The sequence below is a fragment of the Erpetoichthys calabaricus genome, chromosome 2 (genome assembly GCF_900747795.2).
Source record: "Erpetoichthys calabaricus chromosome 2, fErpCal1.3, whole genome shotgun sequence".
In the NCBI taxonomy this organism is placed as follows: Eukaryota; Metazoa; Chordata; class Cladistia; order Polypteriformes; family Polypteridae; genus Erpetoichthys; species Erpetoichthys calabaricus.
The window spans coordinates 322,090,797-322,118,675 of record NC_041395.2 but is presented as its reverse complement, the minus strand read 5'-3'; the positions used below and the strand labels follow the sequence as shown (position 1 = coordinate 322,118,675).

Sequence of the window (27,879 nt, the reverse complement as noted above, 5' to 3'; positions counted from 1 at the left end):
AGCAGCTCACACCCCCTCCGTCAGGAGCAGGGAGAGAGAGAGAGAGAGAGAGAGAGAAAAGCAAACAATCGAAAATCAATACGTGCCCTTCGAGCTTTTAAGTATGCGAAGCACCGTGCAGCATGTCGCTTCAGGAAGCAGCTGCACAGAAGGTAGCAATGTGAAGATAATCTTTCAGCATTTTTAGACGAGCGTCTGTATCGTCTAGGTGTGTGAACAGCCCCCCTGCTCAATCCCCCTATGTCAGGATCAGAGGAAGTCAGCGCAAGAGAGAGAGAGAGAAAAGTAAGTTGGGTAGCTTCTCAGCCATCTGCCAATAGCGTCCCTTGTATGAAATCAACTGGGCAAACCAACTGAGGAAGCATGTACCAGAAATTAAAAGACCCATTGTCCGCAGAAATCCGTGGACCAGCAAAAAATCCGCGATATATATTTAAATATGCTTACATATAAAATTCGCGATGGAGTGAAGCCGCGAAAGGCGAAGCGCGATATAGCGAGGGATTACTGTAGTTCAGATTTAAACTTTAACTCAGAGACTTGTAGATCGTCTAATTTGTGTTGCAATCAGGGAAAAGTAGTGTTTCTTCCCAATGAAGAGGCGTATCCGTGAGAATTAAAAGATTTCAAAAACGTTGGCGCGGTATGAAGTCCCGTGAGACGGAGAGTTTGAACCTGAGATTCTTTCATGTCACGCCCTACTTACTACTGTTTTCAAACAAGACCACGGTCATCTAACCTCTCAGTTGTGTGAATGCTTTTGTCAAACACACTTCCTGCACTTTCAGCTCTTATAAATTTTATCAGGACAACAATAATTTTATACGTTCTAGATGACACGTCAACGACAAAGCAAAGAAGAAAGAACATGGGAAAAAACATTCGAAAAAGTCAAAACACGGAATTAAAATTCAATGTGATCCTGAAGGAAAATTAATTCCAAATATTGTTTTTACTAATGTTTTAAAGTAAAAGTGAAAATAATGCATATGCATCAATTCCCATGAAAATAACAATCTCTTTAAATTGTATATCCGGTAAACCAAACCTGGGGGTGGGTGAGCGAAGCGAGCAGGTGGCAGAGCCCCCTAGTACACATATAAATTACCACTCTATTTCCAGCCATGTGACTGTGGGACCAGCGTGTAGGTGAACTAACTTGTTGCACTGCCGGTCAAAATTCACATCATATTTTGCATGTCCAATGGGGAAAAATATAAAGTAGCCTCGCGAAATCCAACATTTTCCTAAAAGCCAAAGCAGAGCTTCTCCTTGTGCTCGTGTCAGCGGCGGTGCAGCTTAAGCACAAGCAGGCAGACACAGACAGGGCCGATTTGATTTGACGTTATTTTTTCCGAATACAAATAAATGGCAAAAAAATTTGTATGATGTAAATATTTGTAAACATCCACTATTTGTGCTTATCCGAATACTGTATTCAGATTCGTATCCACCCCTACAAGCCAAAATGTTTAATGTGGACCTAAACCAGGACCCAGAATGTCACATGAAGCTGAACTAGTTCACGTTCAAGTTCTTGACTTTCAAATTTGTTACATTAAGTTTACCATTCTTAACGAAATGAGCTTGTTCTTTTGAACTAGTTCATGCATAACACTGGTGTTAAGAGAGTGGCAAAGAAAAGACCAAGAACCAGACAAAGATTAGGGGCAGTCTCCCGTATACTTGAACTCGACTGCAAAAACGATAAAATTGGTTGTATGGTTGTTTATAGATTGAAGTCCAAAACAGAACTGTCTGGGCTGAAGTTAACATGGTGGCTTTAAAGTAAGACAGAGGTGTAGCGGCGCTACTGGGGAATGAAACTTCAACTCCCAGCAGTCCCTGCAGTGGCTCTGATTGGTCGTCTGCTGAGGGTGCTGGGGCTGCTGGGGACAAGGAGGCGGCAGGAGGCCAGATCTACAGAAAGAAAAGTGTTTCGTGTCTGGAGTTTCCTGTCTATTTGCCTTCCCGTCGTCTCGAGGTTTTGGGTGTATGGACTGTCTGGTGTCTTCCTGCTGCGTGATGACTGTCTGAGGATTTGTTGTCGTCCTGCAAAGAAAGGCGTATTCCTGATCCCATTCACGCATCATCATCTCATCAGGAAAAACCGGTAGGACTGATCTTTACATTCATATACAGCGTGTGGATCTCTGGACTATCTACCTCCATCATTTCATTTCATCGGTTGCCATTTTCATCGTGTGTGGTTTTTGTTAGTAATTTGTGGTTGCTTAATTTGTGTTTATTGTATAATCCTTGGAAGAGAACTGGGGTGAGATCGTTGTAGTTTGCCCATATTTTGTTTATTATTAGGAGTGTGTGGGATCCCCATTGAAAAAATAAATAAATCATCGTCATATCGACGGTGTGAATCTTAGCTGGGTTTTTTAGTCAATCAGGACAATGAATTGTGCTGATGGGTTGACCTCGAGCACTGGCACCATTTTACAAATCGATCAGTAGTTTGGATTTTGGAGAGTTATCGGTGAAGATGGAGTGCCGCACTTCACACCACATCACTCTTCATAGTTGCTTCTTATGAATCATGTTGAATGCAATCATCTTCCTAATGAAGTCCTGACTGCTTCAAAGCAGTAAGGAGAAGGGTGTCCCATGTGAACTCTCTCGATTGTGCATCGCATCAATCTTCATAGATGCCTCCCATGCCCTGCACTGGAAGCAATAATCCATCCGTGAAGTCGTGAACGCTTCAAAGTAATACAGTGCAATGGTCACTCATGAACTCCTCATCGTGCTACACTTTATATCACATCACTCTTCATAGCTGCTACCTATGCATCACATTTAAAGCAATAATCTACCTCATGAAGTCGTGGTCCTTCATGAACTCCCGATCATACTACACTTTATATCACATCACTCTTCATAGCTGCCCCTCATGTTCCGCATCGAAACAAAAATCTCCCTCATGACACTGTGATCTCTTCAAATTAGTACAGCGCAATGGTTCCTCATGAACTTCTGATCGTGACGCACTTTACATCACATCACTCTTCATAGCTGCTCCCCATGCCCCGAATTGAAGCAACAATCCATCCTTGAAGTCATGATCGCTTCAGAGTAATAAGAAGTGGGGGTCCTTCATGAACTCCTGATCATGCTGAACTTTATACCACATTACTCTTCAGACCTGCTCCCCATCCATCACATTTAATGCAATAATCTCCCTCATGAAGTCATGATCGCTTCAGATCAGTACAGTACGATGGTCCTTCATGAACTCCCGATTGTGCTGCACTTTATATCACATCACTCTTCATAGCTGCTCCCCAAGCAACAATCCATCCTTGAAGTCATGATTGCTTCAGAGTAATAAGGACTGGGGGTCCCTCATGAACTCCCGATCGTGCTGCACTTCGCATCGCGTCAATCTTTATAGCCACCTCCCTTGTCCGCCAGACTATATACCTCATTGAAGCAATAAGGGGTAGTGGGTGGGGTCCCCGTAAAGTCCCTCACTTTGCACCCTATCTCTTTTTGTTGTACATCACATATTTTGATTTCCTGTTGTGTGGTGGGAACGTAACACACAAAAGTGAGCAGGGAGCACAAGTGTCTTGGGGTCTACATCATACAGTAACTTGTTTGTTCCTGAAAACAAAGTTCCCGTGGTGGGAAAGTGTGTAAAGATGGGTGGTCACCTCACTCTGTCCTCCATTGCCTTTTTCTGCGATCAGCTAAAGGTCCTCTCACATTACACAATCTTTCCAGCCTTTGTCACTTACATAATCTTAGCAAGTCAGAGGAAGAAGCCATTGTGCTTTTCTATGACCCAAAGTTGTGTAGTCTTACATACTCAGATTCTCAATCTGTAAAATCACACAAATGGTTCCAGAAAATGTCACAAAAAAAAAACACATAGTGGAAAGTTGGATATTTAACAGACAGAATTTTGAAAAACTATAATGAGAAGGATCTTCACCATTCTGCCCAGATAAGGCTACACCCCAACCAGCCATCCCTCCCCAACTACCACCTGCAGGCTTTGGCCTACGCAGGCCTAAAATGAGGAGCTGGCTTGAAATGTTCAAAATACAATAAAAGTCCTAAATTATTGTGAAGGCAAGGGGGCACCACAGAGCCCCAAACCCCAAGCACAAACACACAAACACAGTCCCAGGTTCAAATCAAAGTGGTGTTTATTACAAAATACCTCATTATAATCAAAAAAACATTTTTTCTTTTACTTCTCTCGCCCCCTCTCTGCACCACATTGCCACTCCTCCAGTCGAGTGTTGTCCGTCTCCGCTCCCAGCTCCGACTCTACTGGACAGGGCAGTGTGGCTCTTTTTATGTGAGACCCGGTGCCAGTGCTTCATCTGTTGGAAACACTTCCAGGTCATACAGAAGTCCTAGATAGTAGGGAGTGTAACCACCCAGGCATCACCTCCAGACCTACTGGACAACAATTCCTGGCATTCCCTACAGGTACCAATATCCAGGGTGGCTGTCATCTAGTGTACGGATGGGGGGGGGGGGGGGGGGGGGGGGTACGGGTTGGGTAGAGAGACAATAGGCAGGAATTACTGCTTTCCCCTGTCCTTCCATATTATGAGCATCCCAACCAAGTACAGGACCCCAACCCAACTCAGGCTTCGGATGGTCCCTCCATTATTTTATACTAGCTGGTCACAGAGGCTTCTTTCTGCTGTGATCATTACTGGAAAAAATTACTTTTGCCCTGCACAAAGTAAACATCTTAAAACAATATGCCAAATTTGTAGGTTGTTAGTATACAATCTGTGGAAGTGAGTTTTAAAGAATTCACCCTAAGTGCGTGTAGACTTCTGACTTCAACTGATATGACAGTCCAAGCAAAGTATCTTTGAGAAAAAAAATAGAACACAACAGGACAAAAAAGGCAACCCAAATCAATACAAATCCCAATACGTAAGATACAGAAGTGAAAAGTCCGCAAAACCAGAAGATCAAAAAATTTGAAAACTTCATCAAACTCAATGACCTGGGACACCCCCACCCCCAACTATAAAGACTGAGGGAAATTCCAGCAGCAATGACTTCAAAGTGGCCTGGGGTTCCAACCACAAAACACAAGAAATGGAGGAGCATTTAGAGATACAGGCGAGGGTGTTGCACCCTGTCAGCCATTATGGATGTACAGTAGTGAGAAGTCAAGCAAAATGACACCTTTTATTAGCTAATGCAGCGTTTCTCAACCTTTAAGCATTTGCGACCTGAGTTTTCATAACAGTTTTAATCGCGCCCCCTAAGGTTTTTTTGAAAGGAGCCCACTAATACCAATTTGTTCTTTTTTAATTAATGATATATCATAGATGCATATTTTATTATACCTACTTAACTTTTATCGACATTTATCTAACTCTATATTTATTTTTCTAGTATCAGAATGTAGTTTAAGTTAATTTGTTTTGGTTTCAATAGATGTATTTTTCATATTTTTGATTCTTGTTTTCTTTTTTTCACATCTTCGTGCCCCACTTTTTGTTACTTCGCGCCCCCCTAGGGGGCCCGCCCCACAGATTGAGAACCACTGACCTAATGTATATACTCGTGTATAAGTCCGGTCTTGAGATCTGAAAAATTGATCATAAAATCAGAGCACGACTTATACGCCTGTTCAAAAATGCGACACTTCAATGTGATCACCTCAATAAACATGCTATTCTGATAAGTTTCAGTCGGGTTTCAGAACAAATAACAGTACAGAAACTGTAGTCGTTAAAGTAGTAAATGACTTGTGGGTAAATGGAGACAGAGGCCATTTATCTGTTCTCATCCTCTAAGATCTGAGTGCCACATTTGATACCATTGATCACAATATTCTTAGAAATCGCCTTAGTCACTGGGTAGGCCTCTCTGGCAGTGTCTTAAATTGGTTTGAATCCTACCTGGCAGATAGAAAATTCTTTGTTAGTTGTGGTAATTATACTTCAAAGACACCTGATATTCTATATGTGTTCCACAAGGCTCTATCCTGGGTCTGCGGCTCTTTTCGATTTACATGCTTCCGTTAGGTCAGATTATCTCAAGGTATAACGTGAGCTACCACAGCTATGCCGATGACACACAGCTGTATTTATCAATAGCACCTGACGACCCTGACTATCTTGATTCACTGACACAATGTCTCACTTGTGTTTCTGAATGGATGAGTAGTAATTTTCTCAAACTACATAAAGAGAAAACTGAAATTTTAGTGATTAGCAATAATGGATATAATGAGGTTATTAGAAATAAACTTGATGCATTAGGATTAAAAGTGAAGACGGAGGTAAAGAATTTAGGGGTAACTATTGACTCTGACCTGAATTTTAAATCACATATTAATCAGATTACTAGGACAACATTTTTTCACTTAAGAAATATAGCAAAAGTTAGACCTCTTATAACATTGCAAGATGCTGAAAAATTAGTTCACGCTTTTGTTTTCAGTCAGCTAGATTACCGTAACGCACTCCTCTCAGGACCATCCAAAAAATACATCAATCGATTGTAACGTGTGCAGAATGCAGCTGCTAGAATCTTAACTCGGAAACAAAAATTCGAACACATCACCCCAGTTTTGATGTCACTACACTGGTTACCTGTGTCATTCAGAATTGACTTTAAAATACTGCTTATGGTTTATAAAGCCTTAAATAATCTTGCTCCATCTTATATTTTGGAACGTCTGACGCCTTACACTCCAAATCGTAACCTTAGATCCTCAAATGAGTGTCTGCTTAGAATTCCAAGAGCTAAACTTAAAAGAAGTGGTGAGGCGGCCTTCTGCTGTTATGCACCTAAAATCTGGAATAGCTTGCCAATAGGAATTCGCCAGGCTAATACAGTGGAGCACTTTAAAAAACTGCTGAAAACACATTACTTTAACATGGCCTTCTCATAATTTCATCGTAGTTTAATCCTGATGTTCTGAATATTCAATTAATTATCATTATTCAAAATCCGAACTAACCCCTACTTTCCTTGCATTTTTTTTTTTGGTTTTCTGTGGTGATGATCTGAGCCACCACTACCCAAATCAAAGCACCATGATGTCCCTACATTGATGAATTAAAGGCCAGAAGTCCACATGACCGTTATCATCAAATTCTTCCATGAGAACCCTGAATACAATGAGGACTGATTGAGGTCATTTATGTTAGGTAGAATGCCCAGAGGGGACTGGGTGGTCTCGTGGTCTCAGAACCCCTGAAGATTTTATTTTTTTCTCCAGCCGTCTGGAGTTTTTATTGTTTTTTCTGTCCTCCCTGGCCATCAGACCTTACTTTTATTTTACGTTAATTAGTGTTCCCTAATTTTAATTCTGATTTATTTTGTCTTTTTTCTCTTTCTAAATTATGTAAAGCACTTTGAGCTACATTGTTTGTATGAAAATGTGCTATAGAAATAAATGTTGTTGTTATTGCCACTTAAATTTTTTTTTTTTAGATCTTCTTGCCTCCTCCAATCTCACATCAGTTTCTCAGATGCATCAAATTTTGTTGCAGCAGCACGGTTACCAATTTTTCTTCAACGACGTTTAATTTAAAACCAGCTTCATATTTTCTTCTGGTCGAATGCTCCATCATAGATAAAGGATGTTCTTATGATAAAGGTGTATGAGGGTATGAGATACAAAAAACACAAAACAGTGGAACCGTCACTTAGGAATACAGACAACCCCAAAATTCGCAGGGGTTACGTTCCTAGAGCACCCGCGAATTGTGAAAAACCGCAAATTTTGGATGTGCTCAAAAAACTGCCTATAAATGCCTATCTTTATAGTTTAAACCATAAATATGCCCCCAAAACACTTTAATTTCATTTCAAACTCAACATAATACATCCATCCATCCATTTTCCAACCCGCTGAATCCGAACACAGGGTCACGGGGGTCTGCTGGAGCCAATCCCAGCCAACACAGGGCACAAGGCAGGGAACCAATCCTGGGCAGGGTGCCAACCCACCGCAGGACACACACAAACACACCCACACACCAAGCACACACTAGGGCCAATTTAGAATCGCCAATCCACCTAACCTGCATGTCTTTGGACTGTGGGAGGAAACCGGAGCGCCCAGAGGAAACCCACGCAGACACGGGGAGAACATGCAAACTCCACACAGGGAGGACCCGGGAAGCGAACCCGGGTCCCCAGGTCTCCCAACTGCGAGGCAGCAGCGCTACCCACTGCGCCACCGTGCCGCCCTCAACTTAATACATTACCCTAAAAATAAATAATGTAAAGGTAAACCCGTATACTGTACAGTGCTGTACTGATATGTCACCCGCAGTGCTAGAATGTAAAATGCAGATGTACTGTAATTCATGGAAGTGCGTTTTCTTTGGTATAAGTAGGGAAAACACACAATAATTTAATTTAATAAAAATACAGTAAAATATACAGGTACTCACCAATAATGAATGATATTGATTGAAGATGATGATGATGAATTAGCTGTGCAGTATGATGAAGGTATGTAATGAAGATAATGACTGCACAGCAAAGCAGAGGATTTACAGCTCCTCGGGTGGCTACTGCAGCATAACTTCTTAGTTCTTGGAGCAAATCCAGTAGTTCAACCTTCTCCTGGAGTGTCCTAAACTTCTTCTGGCGTTTAGTTTCATTGCCAGAAGCCTTAGAAGGTGCAGGGTGTTTGGGCGGCATCTTAGGGCTTTAAGAAGAACAAAACAAAAAACACGAGAACGCTCAAGATAGCTACATGCGGTAAACTGTTATGATACAGGAATGCTGGGCTGCATCTGCTGGAGATGCGTCACAGAGCAGCAGCCAATCAACAGCAAGGAGAAATGAATAACGCTCTCGGATTGGCTACTTTCACCATCCCAAGCTGCGTTTTCCTCTACAGTTGCTTTGTGTTCTCTCTGCAGTACAGTATTGCCACAAAAAAAGCCATAAAAAAATGTGGAGGATATTTGCAGTTTCCGCTAACAATTATTAGTTAGGTTCTAAGCAGCGAACTCTGAACCATGACTTTGCGGGGGTCTACTGTAGTTTGGGTATTACTGTCTGGTCACATAGGCATGATACATAGTGTGGCCGCTAGAGGCGCTGTTGCCCCGTGAAACCCACCAGACAGACGTCCGGGACACACTTGTAAAAACACCAAGAAGAATTTTAATATTATTTTCTTCCAATACAGTGCACAAAGTACCACACACTCCACAATTCTTCAATACTCAATAATAAACAATAATCAATAACAATAACAATCCTCCACTCCCAGCAGCTTCGTCACCAAACCTTCCAACTCCGGCTCTCCCTGCTGGGTTTCCCATAGTCCTTTTTATAGTCTATGACCCGGAAGTACTCCTTCTTCTCTTCAGGGTCAATGCCACATCCTCAGTTCTCAAATAGCCCGGAAGTACTGTGGGCTTCCGTCCTCGTGCCTCAGAAGTACTTCCGGGTCATAGTAACAGTAGGAGTTCCCAGGTTCTTTGTGAGCTCCGCCTGGTGGCACCCACGGCACCCAACAGGGCTGAAGAAACGGACTCCATGTCCCAGGATGCCCTGAGGGAATCTGGTGGAACCATTGTCGTCCAGGGGAGCTGCCACCTACCATATAAGGGGGAGGCAGTGTCCCGAAAAGGCTTCTCTTTTCCTTTCTTCCTGTTCTGGGACGTCCCGGCCGGACTGAACCTCTGGCCGTCCATCACAATACTCTCTCAGGTGGGCGTTAGCATATCATAATCTCTTGGACCAAAAGCGTCAGTTATACAACTGACATTATGAAATACCGGAAATTATACGGTAAAATCAAGCCCCGACTTATCTGCGGGAGAACTTATCCACGAGTATATACGGTAACTAAAAAGATTACAATACGCAACTCTGAAGAAAGGGCCTGAGTTGAGTTGAAAGCTTGCATATTGTATAAAAGGTGTCATTTTGTTTGACTTCTCATGAGATACAGGTGATAAATTCTAATCAATACATTGAGGTAACTATACCCTCCAGAAGCCCTCCAGCTACCCCTTCATATAAATCAAGGCGGCTGTGGCCCCTACTGTGCACGCTAATAGTCCAGTGCCTCCTAAGGGGGATTAGCCAAGAGCAGTCACTAGACTGTCAGTCACATGTGCTCCACGTCTTCATTAACCTGATCTGAAACTTTGAGCCAAGGAGGTGGCACGTGTGACTCAGGTCCAGTGGGTGTCTGACCAGCAGGGAAACATGGCTGGAATGGAGTCAGCCAGGCTTAGAGCAGAGAAAACTGGAGATCATCTCCATCAGGTGACAAGGGTAAGTCCATTCGGAAAATCTGTAAAGTATTGCTGAAGCCCTGAACCGGTTAATGAGATGATCAAGAATTAGCAGGCAGCTTAACCCGCAGCACTGGTCATCCGTCTTCACTTCAGTGGGAGGCTGATTGGCCATCCGCTTGTGCTTCAGAGTTTTAGAAAAATGGAAAGCTGTGTTGTAAGCGGGAAGGGTGACATAGTGGAATGACAGCGGACCCTTTCAGTTGTCAGTTTCAGACTCCATCTGAGCCACTAAGTCTGCACCTCAGCTGAGCGCCATCTCTCTGTTTGTACAGCACCTTCAGCGTTATATCTAGGCAAGTGTAGTCTTCTTCCTCCCGACTCCAACCTCCATGAATGAGACGAGGTGGCCCCTTTTATGCAGGACCTTGGAGTATTTTTGATTTTAGGATGTTGCCCCTCTGTATGAAGGCATCAGAAATAAAAGTCTTGGGCAGATGCAATCCAGTTGTTCATTTTATATAGTGCCTTTCCACAATGCAGTATAGCACAGCTGTTAGCAGGTATTTGTACACTTGGAGCACAGGCAGGGTCACATAGGAGTTAGAGTTGTGCGTTGGACCAGCCACATTGCGGTTTACAATCAAATGCTTTCAGCACTGGTCCACACTTTCTGACAGATAATATGAAACTTTGAAGGGTGCCATATATAACAAAGATATAATAGAGACAGTGAGACCAAGCTTGCTTTTTGACAAACTGTGATGACTTGTTCCCAACAAAGCATAGATTGATGCCATCTTGTGGTGCAGAAAATTAGAAGGACTTCCCCCCCCTCAAAGCAAAGGGTGGACAGTGATTGACATCAAAGGCATCTGGAAACAGCTGATCAAAGATAAAGTTCCCACCTGTCTGGGGGCTGCTTGGCCAGGGTGGGGTAAGGCCTGTGGAATGTCACTGGGAGTTTGAATGGAGGTTTGTGAGCTCTGACTGGTATTTCTTAAAGTTTCTCCAAACATTGCACTCTTTAAAAGAGACACCTGTGAGCCATCAAAATACATTAAAAAGAAATGAGCAGACTTAACCAAAAGCATAAGGGGCTGCTCAAAGCATTCCTGAATTAATGTAGCGGTCAGAGCAGCCTGGCCAGTTAGAGTTAGAGGACTGGGAACAACACAATACTCTGACTCACCATTACAGAACATACTGATTGTTATGTGTCTTCATGGTCTTTCCTCTCAGTCCTTCAAAGATAAACACGGGGTCCATCTGGACTGCCGGTAGGGTGATTAAAGAGTGGATTAAAGCTGATGCGAAAACAAGGAACGGTGCCAACGCAGAGCTGTAAAGTGCGGCTCAGCTCCAAAGTCACAGACGCTGCCCTTTCTTAACTTAATTTGTACAGGATGAGAACATCACTAACAAGACTGACATGAGGGGTTTAAAAGTTCTTTCAAGAGCGGCCTGCAATATCAAACCCTAAGGATCAATCAGTGGGTTCCTCATGACACAGATTTTCATTACTACTAATGATACTTAGTGTATCTGCCTCCTCTGTAAAAAGCCACATCTCCCCCTTGGGACAAATAAAGTATCTATCTATATTATAGTGCCTTATCTATCTATTATATAGTGCCTTACATATCTATCTATCTATCTATCTATCTATCTATCTATCTATCTATCTATCTATCTATCTATCTATCTATCTATCTATCTATCTATCTATTATATAGTGCCTTACACATCTATCTATCTATCTATCTATCTATCTATCTATCTATCTATCTATCTATCTATCTATCTATCTATCTATCTATCTATCTATCTAATAGTGCCTTATCTATCTATTATATAGTGCTTTACATATCTATCTATCTATCTATCTATCTATCTATCTATCTATCTATCTATCTATCTATCTATCTATCTATCTATCTATCTATCTATCTATCTAATAGTGCCTTATCTATCTATTATATAGTGCCTTACATATCTATCTATCTATCTATCTATCTATCTATCTATCTATCTATCTATCTATCTATCTATCTATCTATCTATCTATCTATATTATAGTGCCTTATCTATCTATTATATAGTGCCTTACATATCTATCTATCTATCTATCTATCTATCTATCTATCTATCTATCTATCTATCTATCTATCTATCTATCTATCTATCTAGAATATAATTTTAAAGTATTTCCTCAGCCCTCCTCCTATGCCTCTGTTTAACCACTTCTAGTAAAATGCATAATCCCACATGCCATTACATTCTCTTCTCATAAGTATTGAACCAACTTCTGGTGGCACCTTGGTTTTTATAAGGGCTGGAGCAGAAGGGGTTGAACCATGTGAGAGGCAGAAGTGACATCATTGTTTGGCTACTAATTCTTCATCCACTCTAAAGGACACAACATAGAAGTGATTAGTGACTGCATCTCACCATCATCCGTCCCCATTTGCGTTTTCTGCCCAAAGCTAAGAAGCTGCTTCCATGGAGATCCTCAGAAATCAGTCTTTTGTGCATGTGAGGTTGGTTCTTCCCTGGTTCCTGACTCTTACTACAATTCTTTGATTAACCTTTTGATAATGGTGAACAATGGGACAGATCTCTGATTTTGACTCTGGCTTCAGTTTAATGTTTTCTCTCCCTGTCATCCCCATTTCTCAATCAGCCATTCCTTGGGCAAGGCATAAGAAATAGAATAGAATGTGGGCAGCATACAGGTGGTCCACTCAGTGTTACTGTACATATCAACTGCCCCATACCCCTTTATACCACAGAAGTAAGCGGGTTTGGATAATAGGCCTTTTAAGTCTCACCCAGGGAATGCCAGGATTGGTCCAGGGGTTAAGCGAGGTACCTGAATGGGGGGATAGAGGGAATGGGTGGTGTGTGGAAGACTGTAATATTTCATGGCAGTGCCCCCCCCACCCCCATTCACTCATGACTGTTGAATTAGTCATCTTTCTTTCTTTATTCACATGATATGAAGCAGATTACTGATGGGCTCTGCTGGGTCAAAGGTTATCTTTACCGATGAATAAAGTTTTCAACTCAGGCTCAGGGAGGGAACATAAGAATACTTTCCAGCCTCAACAACCCCCCACACACACACCCCACCCACCCCATCCCAGCTATCTGCTTTTCAAATGTCTCTCGATTTATGAGGTCAAATGGGAAATTATCAGGCAGAGCTCGCTGGGTTACAAGTACCCAAGTGGGCTTCTGGTTCATCTCTCGTCTTGCTTGGACTCAGCAAAGACATTCTTGAACTAACTGTGTGTTAAGTTTTCTTCCACTGTGAAATCTAAAGGATTTCTTTTTTTTGGAGACATAAATTTGTAATGGTAAGGAGTGGCTCCTTCATAGCTTTTAAACTGCTGTGTTCAGACATGTGCTCTCCACGACCCCAGAGTGTGTGAGTCCTCCATTGGAGAAGCCAGTCCAGTCCAACAGAGTGTGGCAATGCATTGCATTCTATGGTCTTTACTGAGAGTTACTGCCGACTACGGCACTCTAACAAAAGACAAAAGAGATCGTAAAGAGTTGGGGCACCAAATGGAGAGCCATGTATAACTGTTGGCAAAACAACAAACATGAATTCAAACAACATGCACACTGGCAGAGCGTTTTCATTTATTTGCCAGTGTGCACTTGTGTGTATGCTCATCTGTGGGCTCCTCCATGCAGATCATATGTTAAAGGCATGTTCAACAAGGAGGACCACGTCAGCTTCATCCTTTTAAGAATAGTTTGTCTTCTCTCCCCGTGTGCCTCTTGCAGTCCTGCCATAAAACTTGAAGCACAAGTCTTCCTGTACGCAGTCTTTCTCTAGAAGCTCCATCTTGAGTGGACTAGCCAACAAGCAGAGGAAATCAAATGTATCCTCACACGCATCTCCTTCACAGTAATATCACTTGAATGTACAGAAGTTGCGTGTATACTGTATGTGACAACCATGCTGGGACATTAGGTTTTGGGACCTCACCTGGACGGGACACCTGTAACTCAGAATAGCATTGGGGAGTGGTAGTTGCTGCTTATTGTCTTCCCCTGTCCACTAGATGGCAGCAGCCCAGGATATCAATGCCCATTTGGACACCACAGGGAATGCTGGGAATTGTAGTCCAGTAGTGCATCTCTCTGGAGATACTTGGGTGCTGCCAAGACGTGCTGCAGGGAGTTACACTAGCTGGGATTTCCATATGGCCTAAAAGTACTTCCAATGGGCAAAGCCTTGGCACCAGAAGTACTCCTGGGTCCTCCATAAAAGAGACCGCACTGCCCTGTCCAGGCAATTTGGAGATGGGAGCGAAGACAGGAAACACTCGCCTCGAAGGAGTGGCAATTTCCCATTGGGATTAATAAAGTATCTATCTATCTATCTATCTATCTATCTATCTATCTATCTATCTATCTATCTATCTATCTATCTATCTATCTATCTATCTATCTATCTATCTATCTATCTATCTATCTATCTATCTATCAATGTGGTGAAGAGAGAGAGAGAACAGAAAGAAGAAGAGACCACTTGCATGTCTGTTTTTATACAAGGGATTTAAAATAAAAACCCCTTTATCTGAAGCCAGGATTGTGTTTCTGCATTTGGGTTTGCGGCTCAGTGGTGCCCCCTAGCCTTCACAGTGCATAGTATGTGTGCATACAGCCATTGATTCAATTTACAAACCTGCATATCTGGATATCTGGGGTATCTGGGATTTATCCATGTGCATTTCTGTAAATTCTATGTATTGTATGGATGTACATGTGAATGAATATGTATACAGTACTTTATATGGCATTTGGATGCAGCACATACATGTACAGGATGTGCAAACCCAAAATTGCACACATATCCTGGGATGCTTGACCCGCAGGTATGCACATCTCAGGTGACCATGCCATGACAAGACACAAGACAGGTGATTGTTCTTGACTCCAGGCCAGAGAGGAGGCTGCTGGGTATTCTTCTCCTTTCCTCCTAGTTTAAGAGAGAGCTTTTCATAGTGAGTCGGTTACAAATATGGCACAATGCGGCTTCCCTTTCTTGTATCTACTGGTCAGTTACCCAGCTTCACTCTACCTTTTTTTTTTTACCATAGGGAAAGTGGAGAAGCTGCCGGACAGTGATGTGGTGCTGACCAAGATGAAACTGCTTACTGGTAACCTGCATCTGAAGAGCCGAAGTGCTGACAAGTCTACACCAGCAGGCCCAGAGACAGAGTCAGAGTCAGAGCAGCAGCTGCAGCAGCAGCAGCCCAAACCCGACTGCTGCCACCTCAGAAGCAATGAGTCGCTCTGCAGGCTGCCTGGACTTTTCAAGTTTGAGTCCGAGGACTCGGGGGTTGAACTGCCAAGTGGAGCTAACTCGCCATCGACGCCCACGGGCTCTGAGCAGAGCTTTATCATTCACACGAGGGACTCCTCCTGCGACTCTGGGGCTCTGACCACCTCCGCCACCTTTGTGCCAGTCACAGACGAGGAGTTTTCCTTGAGCAAATCTCCTGAAATAGTGGAATCAGAACAGCTTAAGAGTACGGACCTTGAAGACGGGCAATGTAAAGCTGGCACCGATGTCAGCCCACAGGAGGCAGGAGAGGATACGGATCTGGATAGGAATCACGCTGGCAAGACAGAGAAGCAGGTACTGCTGCCAGCTTTTGATGACATGACAGAGGTGGACTTTCAAGAGCAGCCGCTTCAGAAGTTTCCAACAAGTGACAGCCTGGATGAATACATGGATGAGTGCTGCCGACTGAGCGAGGTAAGAAAGAAGAAGTGCACAGGGCTCATTGTTTGGCATTTTGCGTATTAGTGTGTCTCACAGAGTCAATGTGTTTGTGAAGCAGGATGGTCAGATAAGATTATTATGGAAATAGTTGGCCATGTGAATGTGACAGCGGGTTGAGGTTGGCAGTGCTAATATCAGTAACTAGCTGTCCCCCACAGCTCCACCTGCGTAGTAGTGAAACAGGACAGTGAGGAGGGTCCTGTCTGGCTCCCCACTCCTGACGTTATGCTTCCCCCTCAGCCCACAGCTTCTGTCTTGGATTAGCGCAAATATATCACTCCTGCAAGAGAACTATGATATTTAGCGCGATGAAAGAAGTCGCAAAATCAACCGGAATGTTCAAGCAAATTATAGAAAAAATAAAAATGATCTAAATTCGTTAAGTAGTTCTCTCGTTCACTAGCTAAGTGGAGGTAAGGTATGCCCTAAGGCTGGTGCGTGAGTGAGGAGGGCCCTGTCCCCCTCCCCTTGGCCCACTGCGTGTCTCTCGGATTCGCGCAAATAAATCGAACTGTGATACATAGCACAATGAGAGAAGTCACAAAATCAACTGGAATGTTCAAGCAAATTATAGAAAAAAAACCAAATCTAAATCCGTTAAGTAGTTCTTTCGTGAAAAGCGGACAGACAGACAGACAAGACTGACGTTGGATTTTATGTATATAGAAATGGTTTCACACCTGTCAGAAAGGATCTGAGAAACTAAGTGTAATAAACAACAACAACATTTATTTATATAGCACATTTTCATACAAAAAGTAGCTCAAAGTGCTTTACATAATGAAGAAAAGAAAAATAAAAGACAAAAATAAGAAATTAAAATAAGGCAACATTAGTTAACATAGAAAAGGAGTAAGGTCCGATGGCCAGGGTGGACAGAAAAAAAAAAAAAAACTCCAGACAACTGGAGAAAGAAATAAAATCTGTAGGGGTTCCAGGCCACGAGACCACCCAGTCCCCTCTGGGCATTCTACCTAACATAAATGAAATAGTCCTCTTTGTAGTTAGGGTTCTCACGGAGTCACTTGATACTGATGGTCATACAGACTTCTGGCTTTTAATCCATCCATCATTGTTGGAACATCATGGTACTTTGGGTAGATCACCACCAAAAGGACACCGGAAAAGGAAACAGAAGAGAGAGTAGGGGTTAGTACAGATTTTAGAGCCACCATGAATAGTTATTATAATTAATTGGATATACAGAGTATCAGGATTTAATTTACAGTGAAGTTATGAGAAGGCCATGTTAAAGTAATGTGTTTTCAGCAGTTTTTTAAAGCCTGGCGAATTCCTACTGGCAGGCTATTCCAGATTTTAGGTGCATAACAGCAGAAGGCCACCTCACCACTTCTTTTAAGTTTTGTTCTTGGAATTCTAAGGAGACACTCAGTTGAGGATCTGAGGTTGCGATTTGGAATATAAAGTGCATTAACACCATGGAACATCCAGCAGTTATGTCACAAAACGTGCAACCGCACTTTCTACCATCAATAGTGATGTGCCTCAGTCCACAAATCACCAGATAACATCTCCCATAATTGTAGAATTCTATTTGTAGAATCCATTACAATACTGACTGAGTCTGCAGTGAAGTTGGGTTCGAGCAGCTGGCCTAGATGAGGGTCTGTTGTGGTGTGAAATTCTGCATACAAGTTGATAAATATTTTGTATGTCCATCCATCCATCCATTATCCAACCCGCTATATCCTAACTACAGGGTCATGGGGGTCTGCTGAAGCCAATCCCAGCCAACATAGGGCACAAGGCAGGAAACAAACTCCAGGCAGAGCGCCAGCCCACGGCAGTATTTTGTATGTCTTTATTTGTAACTTAGGCAAAGCAATGTAATATTAGTATTTCGTCAGTGAGAAGGATTCATGTTTACCCCCTAGGACTAAGTCAGGATAGCGAATTTTATGACAGGGTTGGGGGACGTGCCTCTAACAAGTTTGGCTAATATTTCTCTGCAGGCCTCTCTCAGTCAACCCCCACAGGAAAGCCAGGCTGTCTAACTGCCAAGCTTCACCTTAACAAATAGTTTTGGGGGCAGGTGTGAAGGTATTCTCTCCCCCGATTGCTCTGAAGTATGGCTGTTTGGAATTGCCTTGTATCAAAAGCCTTTAAGTACCATGATGTCCTATTGGCCCCAGGGGTTGGACAGAAAACCCATCAATTTGCTTGCTTTCTCTCTCCCTCTCTCTTAACAAATGATGAAAGACCATCTTTCACCATGAACTGAAAAGGACAACATAATGAGGAGCACAGCTCAGCAGCCATATTGAGACAAGCATGCGGCCTGTTCTGAAGAAAGCTGACTAAAAATGAGGACTTAACTAGGGACATTTAAAATAACAAACAAGTCTGTGTGCCGCCTGAAACTACACATCAGCATTTATCATGTTGTATGGTTGTCATTATTCACTTGTACTTTGCTTATGAATCAATATGCATTATTTAAAGTGTAACTTAACTCCTGCTTGTCTTTTACTACACCTAATTGCCTGAGGTTATAAATGTAGAAGGGAAGGTGGGGAGAAGTTATATACTATAATACCTTATAAACAGTGGTAAGTCTGGGAGATTTGAGGTATTCTGACAAAGGCTACAAATTAAGAATACAAAAGGAGCAAGCAGAGTAATACAGAACTCTACCAAGACAAAACAGGGTTGTATTCAGCAATGAACCCCATGACTGCCCTGGTGCAAGTTGAGCACTAAATTAACAAATGAAGACTATGGTTCAATTTGTACAACATTCTGGGGTGGTACACCACTAAGCCAGTGGGCACCATCACCTGTAATTTAGTCACTACTTTTGATTGCTATGACCAATTTGATTGCACAAAGGGCTACCCTTTGTATAACCATCCATCCATCCATTTTCCAACCCGCTGAATCCTAACACAGGGTCACGGGGGTCTGCTGGAGCCAATCCCAGCCAACACAGGGCACAAGGCAGGAACCAATCCCGGTCAGGGTGCCAACCCACTGCAGCCTTTGTATAACCCTTTCTGATAAACCTGCCTGGTGCCATTTTCCAACAGCAAAGTAACCACTCTAGTCTGGGTATGACGTTAATCTGCATCCAGCCCTGCAAGCAGGTCTTCCAACTTTCAGGGAAAGCCTGGGGGTTGGTGGCAGGATTGGCACTCCAGCCACTATAAAAAAAAACCCTCACAGTCCTCAGTGTGGTGCTGAGGTGTCACACGTTGCATGGCTGTACATGGATCTCAATCCAGGTGGTTTGTCATGTGGTGGGTGCGGCAATGCGCTTTAATCAGCACATGCTCCCAACCAAAGTACTCAGTCATACAGAGCTGGCATCTTCTAGGAGTGACTTTGTGATGTCCCTTTGTTAGCTAGCTGTGTCCCAAGCGCTACATCCGACAGAGCTAAGATAAGACATCCTGGGAAACCAGCAGTGCCGTCCAGCAGCCATACCACATGCACCACAGAAGAGGTCATCCATCTGAAGCTAAGCCTGTTCAGGCCTGGCCAGTACTTGGATGGAAGACCAACCAGGAAAGATTTGGATTGATGCTGGAAGAGGTGTTGGCAAAGCCTAAAAGGGGTGCTTACCCTGTGGTCTGCAATGCAGTGACAGGGACACTGTGGTATAAAAACGGTGCTGTCCCTTGTAAAATTGAGGACTTGATCTCTGTTGTCATAAAAGATCCCTGGGTATCACTCGTAAAGAGTATTGTGTATCCTGATGTCCAGGCTATATTGCCCACCACGGCCTAGTCATTCTGGCCCTCTACTCATCCCCTGTTTCTAATTGGCTTACTCTCTCACCATCTAACAGCTAATGTGTGATGAGCATATTGGCACAAAATGGCTTCCATTGTATCATCAGTGGTGGTTGAAGTGGCTCCACACTCTCTATGTAAAGTGCTTCGAGTAGTGAGAAGAGCGCTATATAAATGTGGACACCAGCCACAGTCTCCTGCACACACTCTGCAGAGCATTGCTTCAATACAGGAGCATTTGTGCATAGCCCTGTTTTATTGCATATTATGGGTATTTTAACATTTCACTTATAATAATTTATATGTTATAAGTTATTCCTTAATTTGGTTAACTGGAATTATTTCATAGAAAGAAGTCACTTATCCAGTACATCAGTTTTTGTGGCAGGGAGTGTGGCATAGAGGTTAACCCTTTCAACTTCCAACCTTGAGGTTGTGGATTCAAATCCCACTTCTAACACCACAAGCAACTCACTTCACATACTGTACCTGGGCTCCTAATGAAAAAAAATGCTTCCAATTGTATCTCAGATGCTGTAAGACTAATGAAATGGGAATTCATTTTCTTCTCCATGCCATCATCCCACTGGTAGGAATGTGGCAGACCTGTCCCTGTGGGTCTTTTTGTTTTAATGTTATTGCTGGAATATTGACTCACAGGAAAATAGGAAGCCACAGTGTACATTTCCAGTAAAGGAAATTATTTTTGATGAAACTGCATCCAGCTCCACTCCAGATAAAGCCAATGTGTGCCCTTTGTCTTTAGTCTGCCCACCTCAGTTCAATGGCAGTAGATAGTGCTAGACTGGTTATTCACTTCAATAGCAGTGTAACAAAAGGACATAAAGAGATTAAGGGTGATTAGGGCACCTAGAAGGCTAACCACATATATTCAAAGAAAAACGTGGGTAAAGCGCTTTAAAAAGAAATGTAACGACGCAAGTCCCCAAAGCAGACTGGCTAAGATGGCTCTGCTTCTGGTTAAAAAAAAGGATCTTGGCAGGAAGAAGCGGGTCCAGGCAGGCAGAAACCGGAAGTGGCATCAGAGGCATAATGGTTGTCAATTTTCCAGTCTGCAGAGAGATTAACAGAAGAGGCATGAGTCAACAGCGCCCTCTGGCTTTTCGGGGGAAGATTACAATTATCTGAGCCCTTGAACTGTCCCCTATGCGCACGCGTGTGACAGCATTAAAAAATCAGTGTGTGCCTCCATCTCCTTTTAGTTTACCCGGCACATATCTTTGCCAGTATCTCACATGTGTCCCTATTTTTTATCTTTGATTTAATTTTGCATTATATTGCTTATCTGTGTTTCTCTGTGCTGATATTATTCCATGTCAGTTACTTGCCAACAGTAATGCCAATGTGTGAAACTTTTTTTCTAAACACCCCACCTCAGCTCCTAGCTACAATCCTGACATTAACTTGTCCATCCTAACATTCGGTAAAGAAACATGTCCTTCTCTCTTTCCATAATCTACTCACATTCATTTCAAGAAGTAACACCGTAAAACTGTGCCTCGGTGAATGGCTGACAACCACGGCTCCCTACCTGTTTATCTTAGCTCAATGCCAATAAGACCAGTGGATCTCCCACCTTCAGTTTAATTGACTTAGGTCTGTGGCAATAGAACATTGCAAAAACCGTGTAATCCACTCTTCTGAAACTTGAGATTGCACTACTATATCATTGCTAACCCAACCATTTCAGCTCAGTACAAGTCCCTAAAGTCCATACCCTTAACTCGCTCAATTAAACTCTAACCTGTTCAATACTATTAGGCCAAGCCCCAAAGTGCCCCTCTGTTTTGTTGGCCAACCTCAAGCTCAATGCCACCCTGTTACATTACACTTACCAATCTGCACTTTCCTCCCCTGAGAGAGTCCTGTCACCTCTGTGCCACTATACAATGCCCACATGCCCTTCTTCTTTCAGTTTTGCTGTATGTATTGATGAAAACATTCATTCTGTTAAGAAATGAGTGTATTCAAAATAGCAAAAAGGGTGTGAGGCCATGAAAAAGACCCCTAAACCTGCCTGGGCCTTCTCTGGATTGCCTAGAGTAGGCCTCTTTACAGGCAGCCTGACCTCCAAGCTCCACAGGCCGGCTTAGGCCTACACAGGCCCAAAAAGAAGAAAGTGATTTTAAAGTTTAAAATAATATTAAATGTCCCAAAAAAATGCCCTTCAAGGGTGAGGAGGAAACCATAAAAATCACCACCTAACCAGTAAAGGTATTTTTTTGAAATCACAAAATGAAGCACAAAATGGCAAAAAATAAGGCAATAGGATTTGGCATTCCAGATTAAACAGGTCGCAATATGTTACTCAATAATCAAAACCAGGAGCAGAAGCAAATACATCCAAGGAAACAAAGAAATATGATGAGAGATGGAGGAATGGAGTTAGCCACCTTATGCCAGGCTTCTGGTGGGACCCTGAAAAGGACTTTTAGTTTCTTCTTCTACCACACACCCAGGTCTTCTGCGGCACCATGCGCTCCCAGTTGCTTCATTTCCTTGACCCACACATAACTCAGCTCTGCCTTGCTTCACTCATCCTGAGGTTGGGAGCCTGCGCTGATATCACGTTGCCACATCCACCACATGCCGTACCACCTGGATTGGGACCTGAGTGCAGTTGGTGACACCTCAGCACCACACTGGAACAGAGTGAGGTTTCTTACGGTGGTTGGAGTGCCAATCCTACCACCAAGTTTTCCCTCTAAGTTGGAGGACCTGCTTGCAGGGCTGGATGCAGATTAACGTCATGCCCAGGACAGAACAGTTGCAGGTTAAAAGCCTTGCTCAAGGGGCCCGACAGAGTAGAGTCTCTTCTGGTGTTTACGGGATTCTAACCAGCTAATTTCCAATTACAAGAGCAGATCCCTAGCCTCAGAGCCACCACTCCTGGGTGATAGGTAATTCGACTGGCACACAATCCCCCAGGTTCCATTAGCAGAGCCAGGTCTGTCCACAGGCCTGTGTTCCTCAGCAGCAGGGCGACACGTAATGAAGCGTTTCTTATAGTGCAGGACCAGCAACCCCCACCCATGTCCTGTTCAGGAACCACATAGCCGGCTTCTCTAGGCATCCCAGTCAGTGGCTTACAGGAGAATGTGTCCCTCTCACATCCAGACCCAGTGTCACTACACTGTCCTCCGTCTCAGAGCCCTTGAGGGTAACATGAACTCCATCCACCAGGATGCATAAAGGGTGTGAGGCGACCCAGTCTGCCCAACTTACAGCAAACTATTGTCCACCAGCATTAGAGCTAAACCAGTCCTCTGTGTCGGGGTCATTAGTCAGTTCTATCCCACTTCTACCACCAGTGTAAAATCCTGGAGGAGCGAGAGACGGAGGAATGGATTTAGTCACTTTACAGCAGACTGTTTGTGTAACCTTTTAAAGAACCTTAGGTTTTTATCAACATACCTCCGGGTCTTCGGCGGCACCATACGCACCCAGCTGCTTCATCTCTTCAGCATAAACACACACACCACCCGGGTCTTTGTAACATCAAAAGAAAACAAGGATCACTATGCAGTCTAGGAACATCACAGAGCCACTGAAGGATCTGCTTCTGAGCTTCACGGTATACAGGCAGGGGGGCGGTCCTTCAACTGTGATGTCAAGGAGGCCCCGCCTCTTGGGCTTCCCACAAAACACAAGGTATACCTTTGAAGAACACAGAAGAACAATTCTTACAAATTAAAATAAAATAAAGAAAAGATGATTAAAGAACAATAATTTTACATAAAGGCAATCCAAAAAAAACAATTAACAGATGATGAAAGCTTCATAAACACAAAAATATTAAATATATAAGAAATAAAGTCCTCTGGCTGAACCATAACACATTCTCTTCTTGCCTATTGCTGTGTTCTTCAATTTATTCCTTAGCCTGTGATGTCACAACGCTGAGTCTCTCTGGACCCCACACCCATCCTCAGAGACCACTGTTCCAGGCTTTTACCCAAGGGGTAGCAAAGAAGTGAAACTGCTTTAAATAATTCGATACTAATGACCAAATGAACTCTGCCACCCATCCCAGGGAAGTACAATGACGCCACAAAATTCTTGCACCTTCTTCTTCCTGCAGCCGCCATGTCATTAGCTTCACTCAGCTTCCTCCCAGCTCCACAGTTCAGGCAGCTTTTACTGAAGCTTCACAAAATATTCCTACCATACCCTGCAGACACACACACCAGCAGGCTTTGTGGGTATACTGACCCCTATATGACAACCCTTCCATATTTCCAAAGCTGCTGGCAGAAGGAGGGGTTGAGGGAAAACTTGATTGTGTGCTGCCCTCTTGTGGCTGCCAAGCACCATTACCCATAAGCCTGCCCAGTCCTCAGTGGGATTGATTGATATACTCCTGTGGGAATTCTGAAATCTTACTAGCAGCAAGAGGTCCAGCACCTATACAAACTGCCCCATCCCCCACAGGGGTAACCCACCACCGCGTGACACCATAAAGACGAAAGACCCGTGTGAAGGGGAGTGAGAGACACTGGATCTAAAAAGGAGGCGCTGACGGCTCTTTTCATCCCAAGGCCCATCTAACAGCACCTGCTCATAAATCTGAAGATGCCATCAGCGATTTGTCCCAAAGCCCCTGGCCTCATGGCAACCGTTCAGAGGGCGGCATTGCCCGTTCACAAGGAATAATTAGCAGCCCTTTTTATCGTGCGAGTGTCAGATTGTTCAAATTACTTGCATTTTTAGCCAGATAAAGCCCCTTTCATGCAGCCCCTCTTTCATGCCTGTGCCTGGCGGCTTTTCAAGAGCCCTGCTCCTCATCTGCCACATTAGTGGGCGATGCTGACAGCCGCGTCGACAGGTTGGCTGCTGAGCCTGGCCCTCTCACATCGTTCATCCGTGAAGCTCATAAAGTGAAGGAGGTGAAGCCCTTGGACCTGAGGGAGAGAGCATATGCTCCATACTGGGGGCTCTCACACAGGTGTGTATACCCTGGATATTTCCAGACCCCAACATGGAAGAACTTTGGCTAAAAAAACAGAGGGGTTGTTCGGAGCACTGACACATTCACTCACAGTTGTACATTTCTACAGATGTGTCCTCACACCCTTGTGTAAAAACAAACTTACCTATCTGTGTAATGTGAACACAACTGTTAGGACCCTCTGCAACTAGACACCCACCAGTCCACAGAGACACGTGTAGTTCGTAAACCCCAGCACAGAGAGCTGTGCACACACAGACACGTGGCATCCACAAGAACACCGTCAGACAGCACGCATATCATCTGTAAAGGCAAGGATATAATTCCTGGCACATGTGTGCACTCCCTGCTACATGTTTGTCCATAGAGTGTGGCATTTACACTGATGAGCCAGCACATCATGACACTCCCATTGCAGCAAATGACATCAACTATCTAATAAGACCCGACTGTCTGTCAAGATCAGATGGTAAGTTGACATTACGCACCCTTAGTTGAAGATATGGGTGGATGTAAAGACCTGAGTGACTCTGAGAAGTGCCAACTAGTCATGACCAGAGACAGCTGGGTTAGAGAATCTCCAAAACAGCAAGGCTTGTGGGGTGTTTATGGTCTGCTGTGGTCAAAGGAGATTGTGGTAACTGACTAGGGGTGCACTTGCTGCCCCAGTCCGACACAAACAGGCAACGACACCAGTTCAGTCCAACACAAAGCCTTTTATTCAGTCTGAATAGTCTCCAAGGACTGATACCAAGTCTCAAGCACAGTAAAACTTTCCACCAGAGAACTTGCAGCCCCCTTCCTTCTTCACAGGCAAGCTTCACAAGCATTGTCCTCCTGACTCTGGCTCTCTGAGTAGCGTTGATTGGCTCCTTTTATAGGACGCCCAGAAGCCCTCCAGGTGTCCAACGACCTTCTTCTGGTAGCACTTCCAGGTGTGGCGGAAGTGCTGCCAAACTGGGTTCAACAAATGTCCAGGTCCAGGTGGTGGCCAAGGGCACCGGCAGGGTCGAGCTTCCATGTTCCAAACCCAGGGGGGCTTCCCTCTAGCATTCCGTCTGAGATAATGTTCTGAATAAACTCTCTTTCCCAGTCCTTCCACTAGCGAGGTGTCCCGGCCATCCGCCACAAGGTAAAAACCCACAAACTGCCAAGGAGGTGTTGGTCAGTCAAAACTCATTGATGTTAGAGGTCAGCATTTGGAGCCCAAGGTGGGGTTGACGGATGTCCATAGCAAGTAGTCTGTATTAAGAAGACTTTGGCGACCTCGGAGTGGGGTTGTTCCCCTTGGTGTCCGAAGCCCCCGCCTCTTCAATAGCACAAAAGGCCCCCCCCCTTGTGCATATACCTTGGAATTTATAGAGCACACACCCCTTGGTGTATGAAGCATGCGTTGCATTGTTTTACTTTCATAAATGGTGCCCAGTGGGTAAAGGTGGCCACTCAGTGTCATCAGAGTTTGATGACCTCCTCTCTCAGTGTTCAGAACCCCCTCGCCTTCAGAAACCCCTTTGTGTACATACAGCGGACATTATTATCATACTTGACATTATTATCATACATTTTATCATACTTCTGTGACTCGTAGGGTGCGTCCCTCGTCATGTCCAAAGTGTGCTCCTACCTTTACTTACATAAATGGTGCCCTTCTAATGACGATGGCCCTAGGCCGTCACCTACATCACCTAATGGATTGGCTGGCTCTGGGTACAAACCAACTGAAGAACCACTGGGACCAAAACCACAGATAATTTTAATGATGGCACACAGATCATGCTGCGTATGGGACTTTGTAGCCACAGACCCGTCCGAATGTCCATCATTAAAATGCCTACGATTGGCACACAAGCATTGAAAGTGGACATTGGAAGATCATCTGATCCAATGAATACCATTTTCTGTCACATCATGTGGAATGCTGGGTATGTGTCTTCAAATACGTACTTGGAGAAGAGATAACACTATGGGAGTAAGAGAAGCCTGTTGATGGAGTGTGATGCTTTAGGCAAGGTTCTGCATGAAAACTTTGGGTCTGGGCATTCCTGTAGATATCAGTTTGAAGTGTACTGCCCACCTAAACATTACCTACTTGAACTAGGACCTTGTCTGTTACCCCAAGCTGACAAACCAAATTTCCCTTTTGAGACAATACAACTGAATTGAACTGAATTGATTCATGCGACCTCCTATCAAAAGTCTTCTTGATTAATGGCCCCAATAATGTGTCATATTAGGAAGGCTGACATGGACCACCACTCATAGTTAAATTAAATAAAAGAAACAAATTACGTCAAAAATATTAAAGAGATTCACATTTAACCTACCATAGGACCCAACATGTTTAATTTATATTAAGGCTGACATCATTTGCTATTGTGACGTCTCACTCAACTGAGGGCCTGATCATTTACAACAACAATACTTATTTCTATAGCACGTTTTCGTATAAATGATGTAGCTCAAAGTGCTTTACAAGATTAACAAAGAATAAAGTAAGGTCCAATCGCCAGGCAGGACAGAAAAAACAAAAAAAAAATCCAGATGGGCTGGAGAAAAAGAAAAACAATATCTGCAGGGGTTCCAAGGCCAGGAGACCACCCAGCCCCTTCTGTGCATTCTGCCCAACATAAATGACCTCAATCGGTCCTCATTGTATTCAGGGTTCACGTGGAAGAATTAGATGATGATGGTCATGTGGACCTCTGGCCTTCAATCCATCAATGTAGGGCCTGCATGGTGTCCTGATCAGGTGGTGGTGGTGCAGATCGCCGCCACAAGAAACTAGTAAAGGAACAGCAGAGAAAGTAGGGGTTAGTACAGATTTCAGAGACAAAAAAATGATAATTAAATGCATATACAAGAACATCGCTAAAATGAAGCTATGAGAAAGCCAAGTTAAAGTAATGAGTTTTTAGCAGTTTTTTAAAGTGCTCCACCATATTAGCCTGGTAAGCTATGTCAGATTTTAGGTGCATAAGAGCAGAAGGCCGCCTCACAACTTCTTTTAAGTTTAGCTCTTGGAATTGTAAGCAGACCCTCATTTGAAGATCTAAGGTTACGATTTGGAATGTAAGGTTAGAGGCACTGTGAGATATAGGATGGTGCCGATTATTTAAGGCATTGTAAACCATAAGCAGT

At 43.6% G+C, this 27,879-nt stretch overlaps 1 protein-coding gene across 1 annotated transcript in view; it reads left to right on the top strand.

Moving 5' to 3' along the window:
• si:ch211-250c4.3 (uncharacterized protein LOC100535981 homolog) overlaps positions 1 to 27,879 on the top strand; it is an 86,161-nt gene that overhangs the window by 25,566 nt on the left and 32,716 nt on the right. The window contains exon 2 of the mRNA XM_028795979.2: positions 15,332 to 15,993. Within this exon, the coding sequence (XP_028651812.1) occupies positions 15,332 to 15,993 (662 nt within the window). The remainder of the gene's footprint in view (positions 1 to 15,331; positions 15,994 to 27,879) is intronic.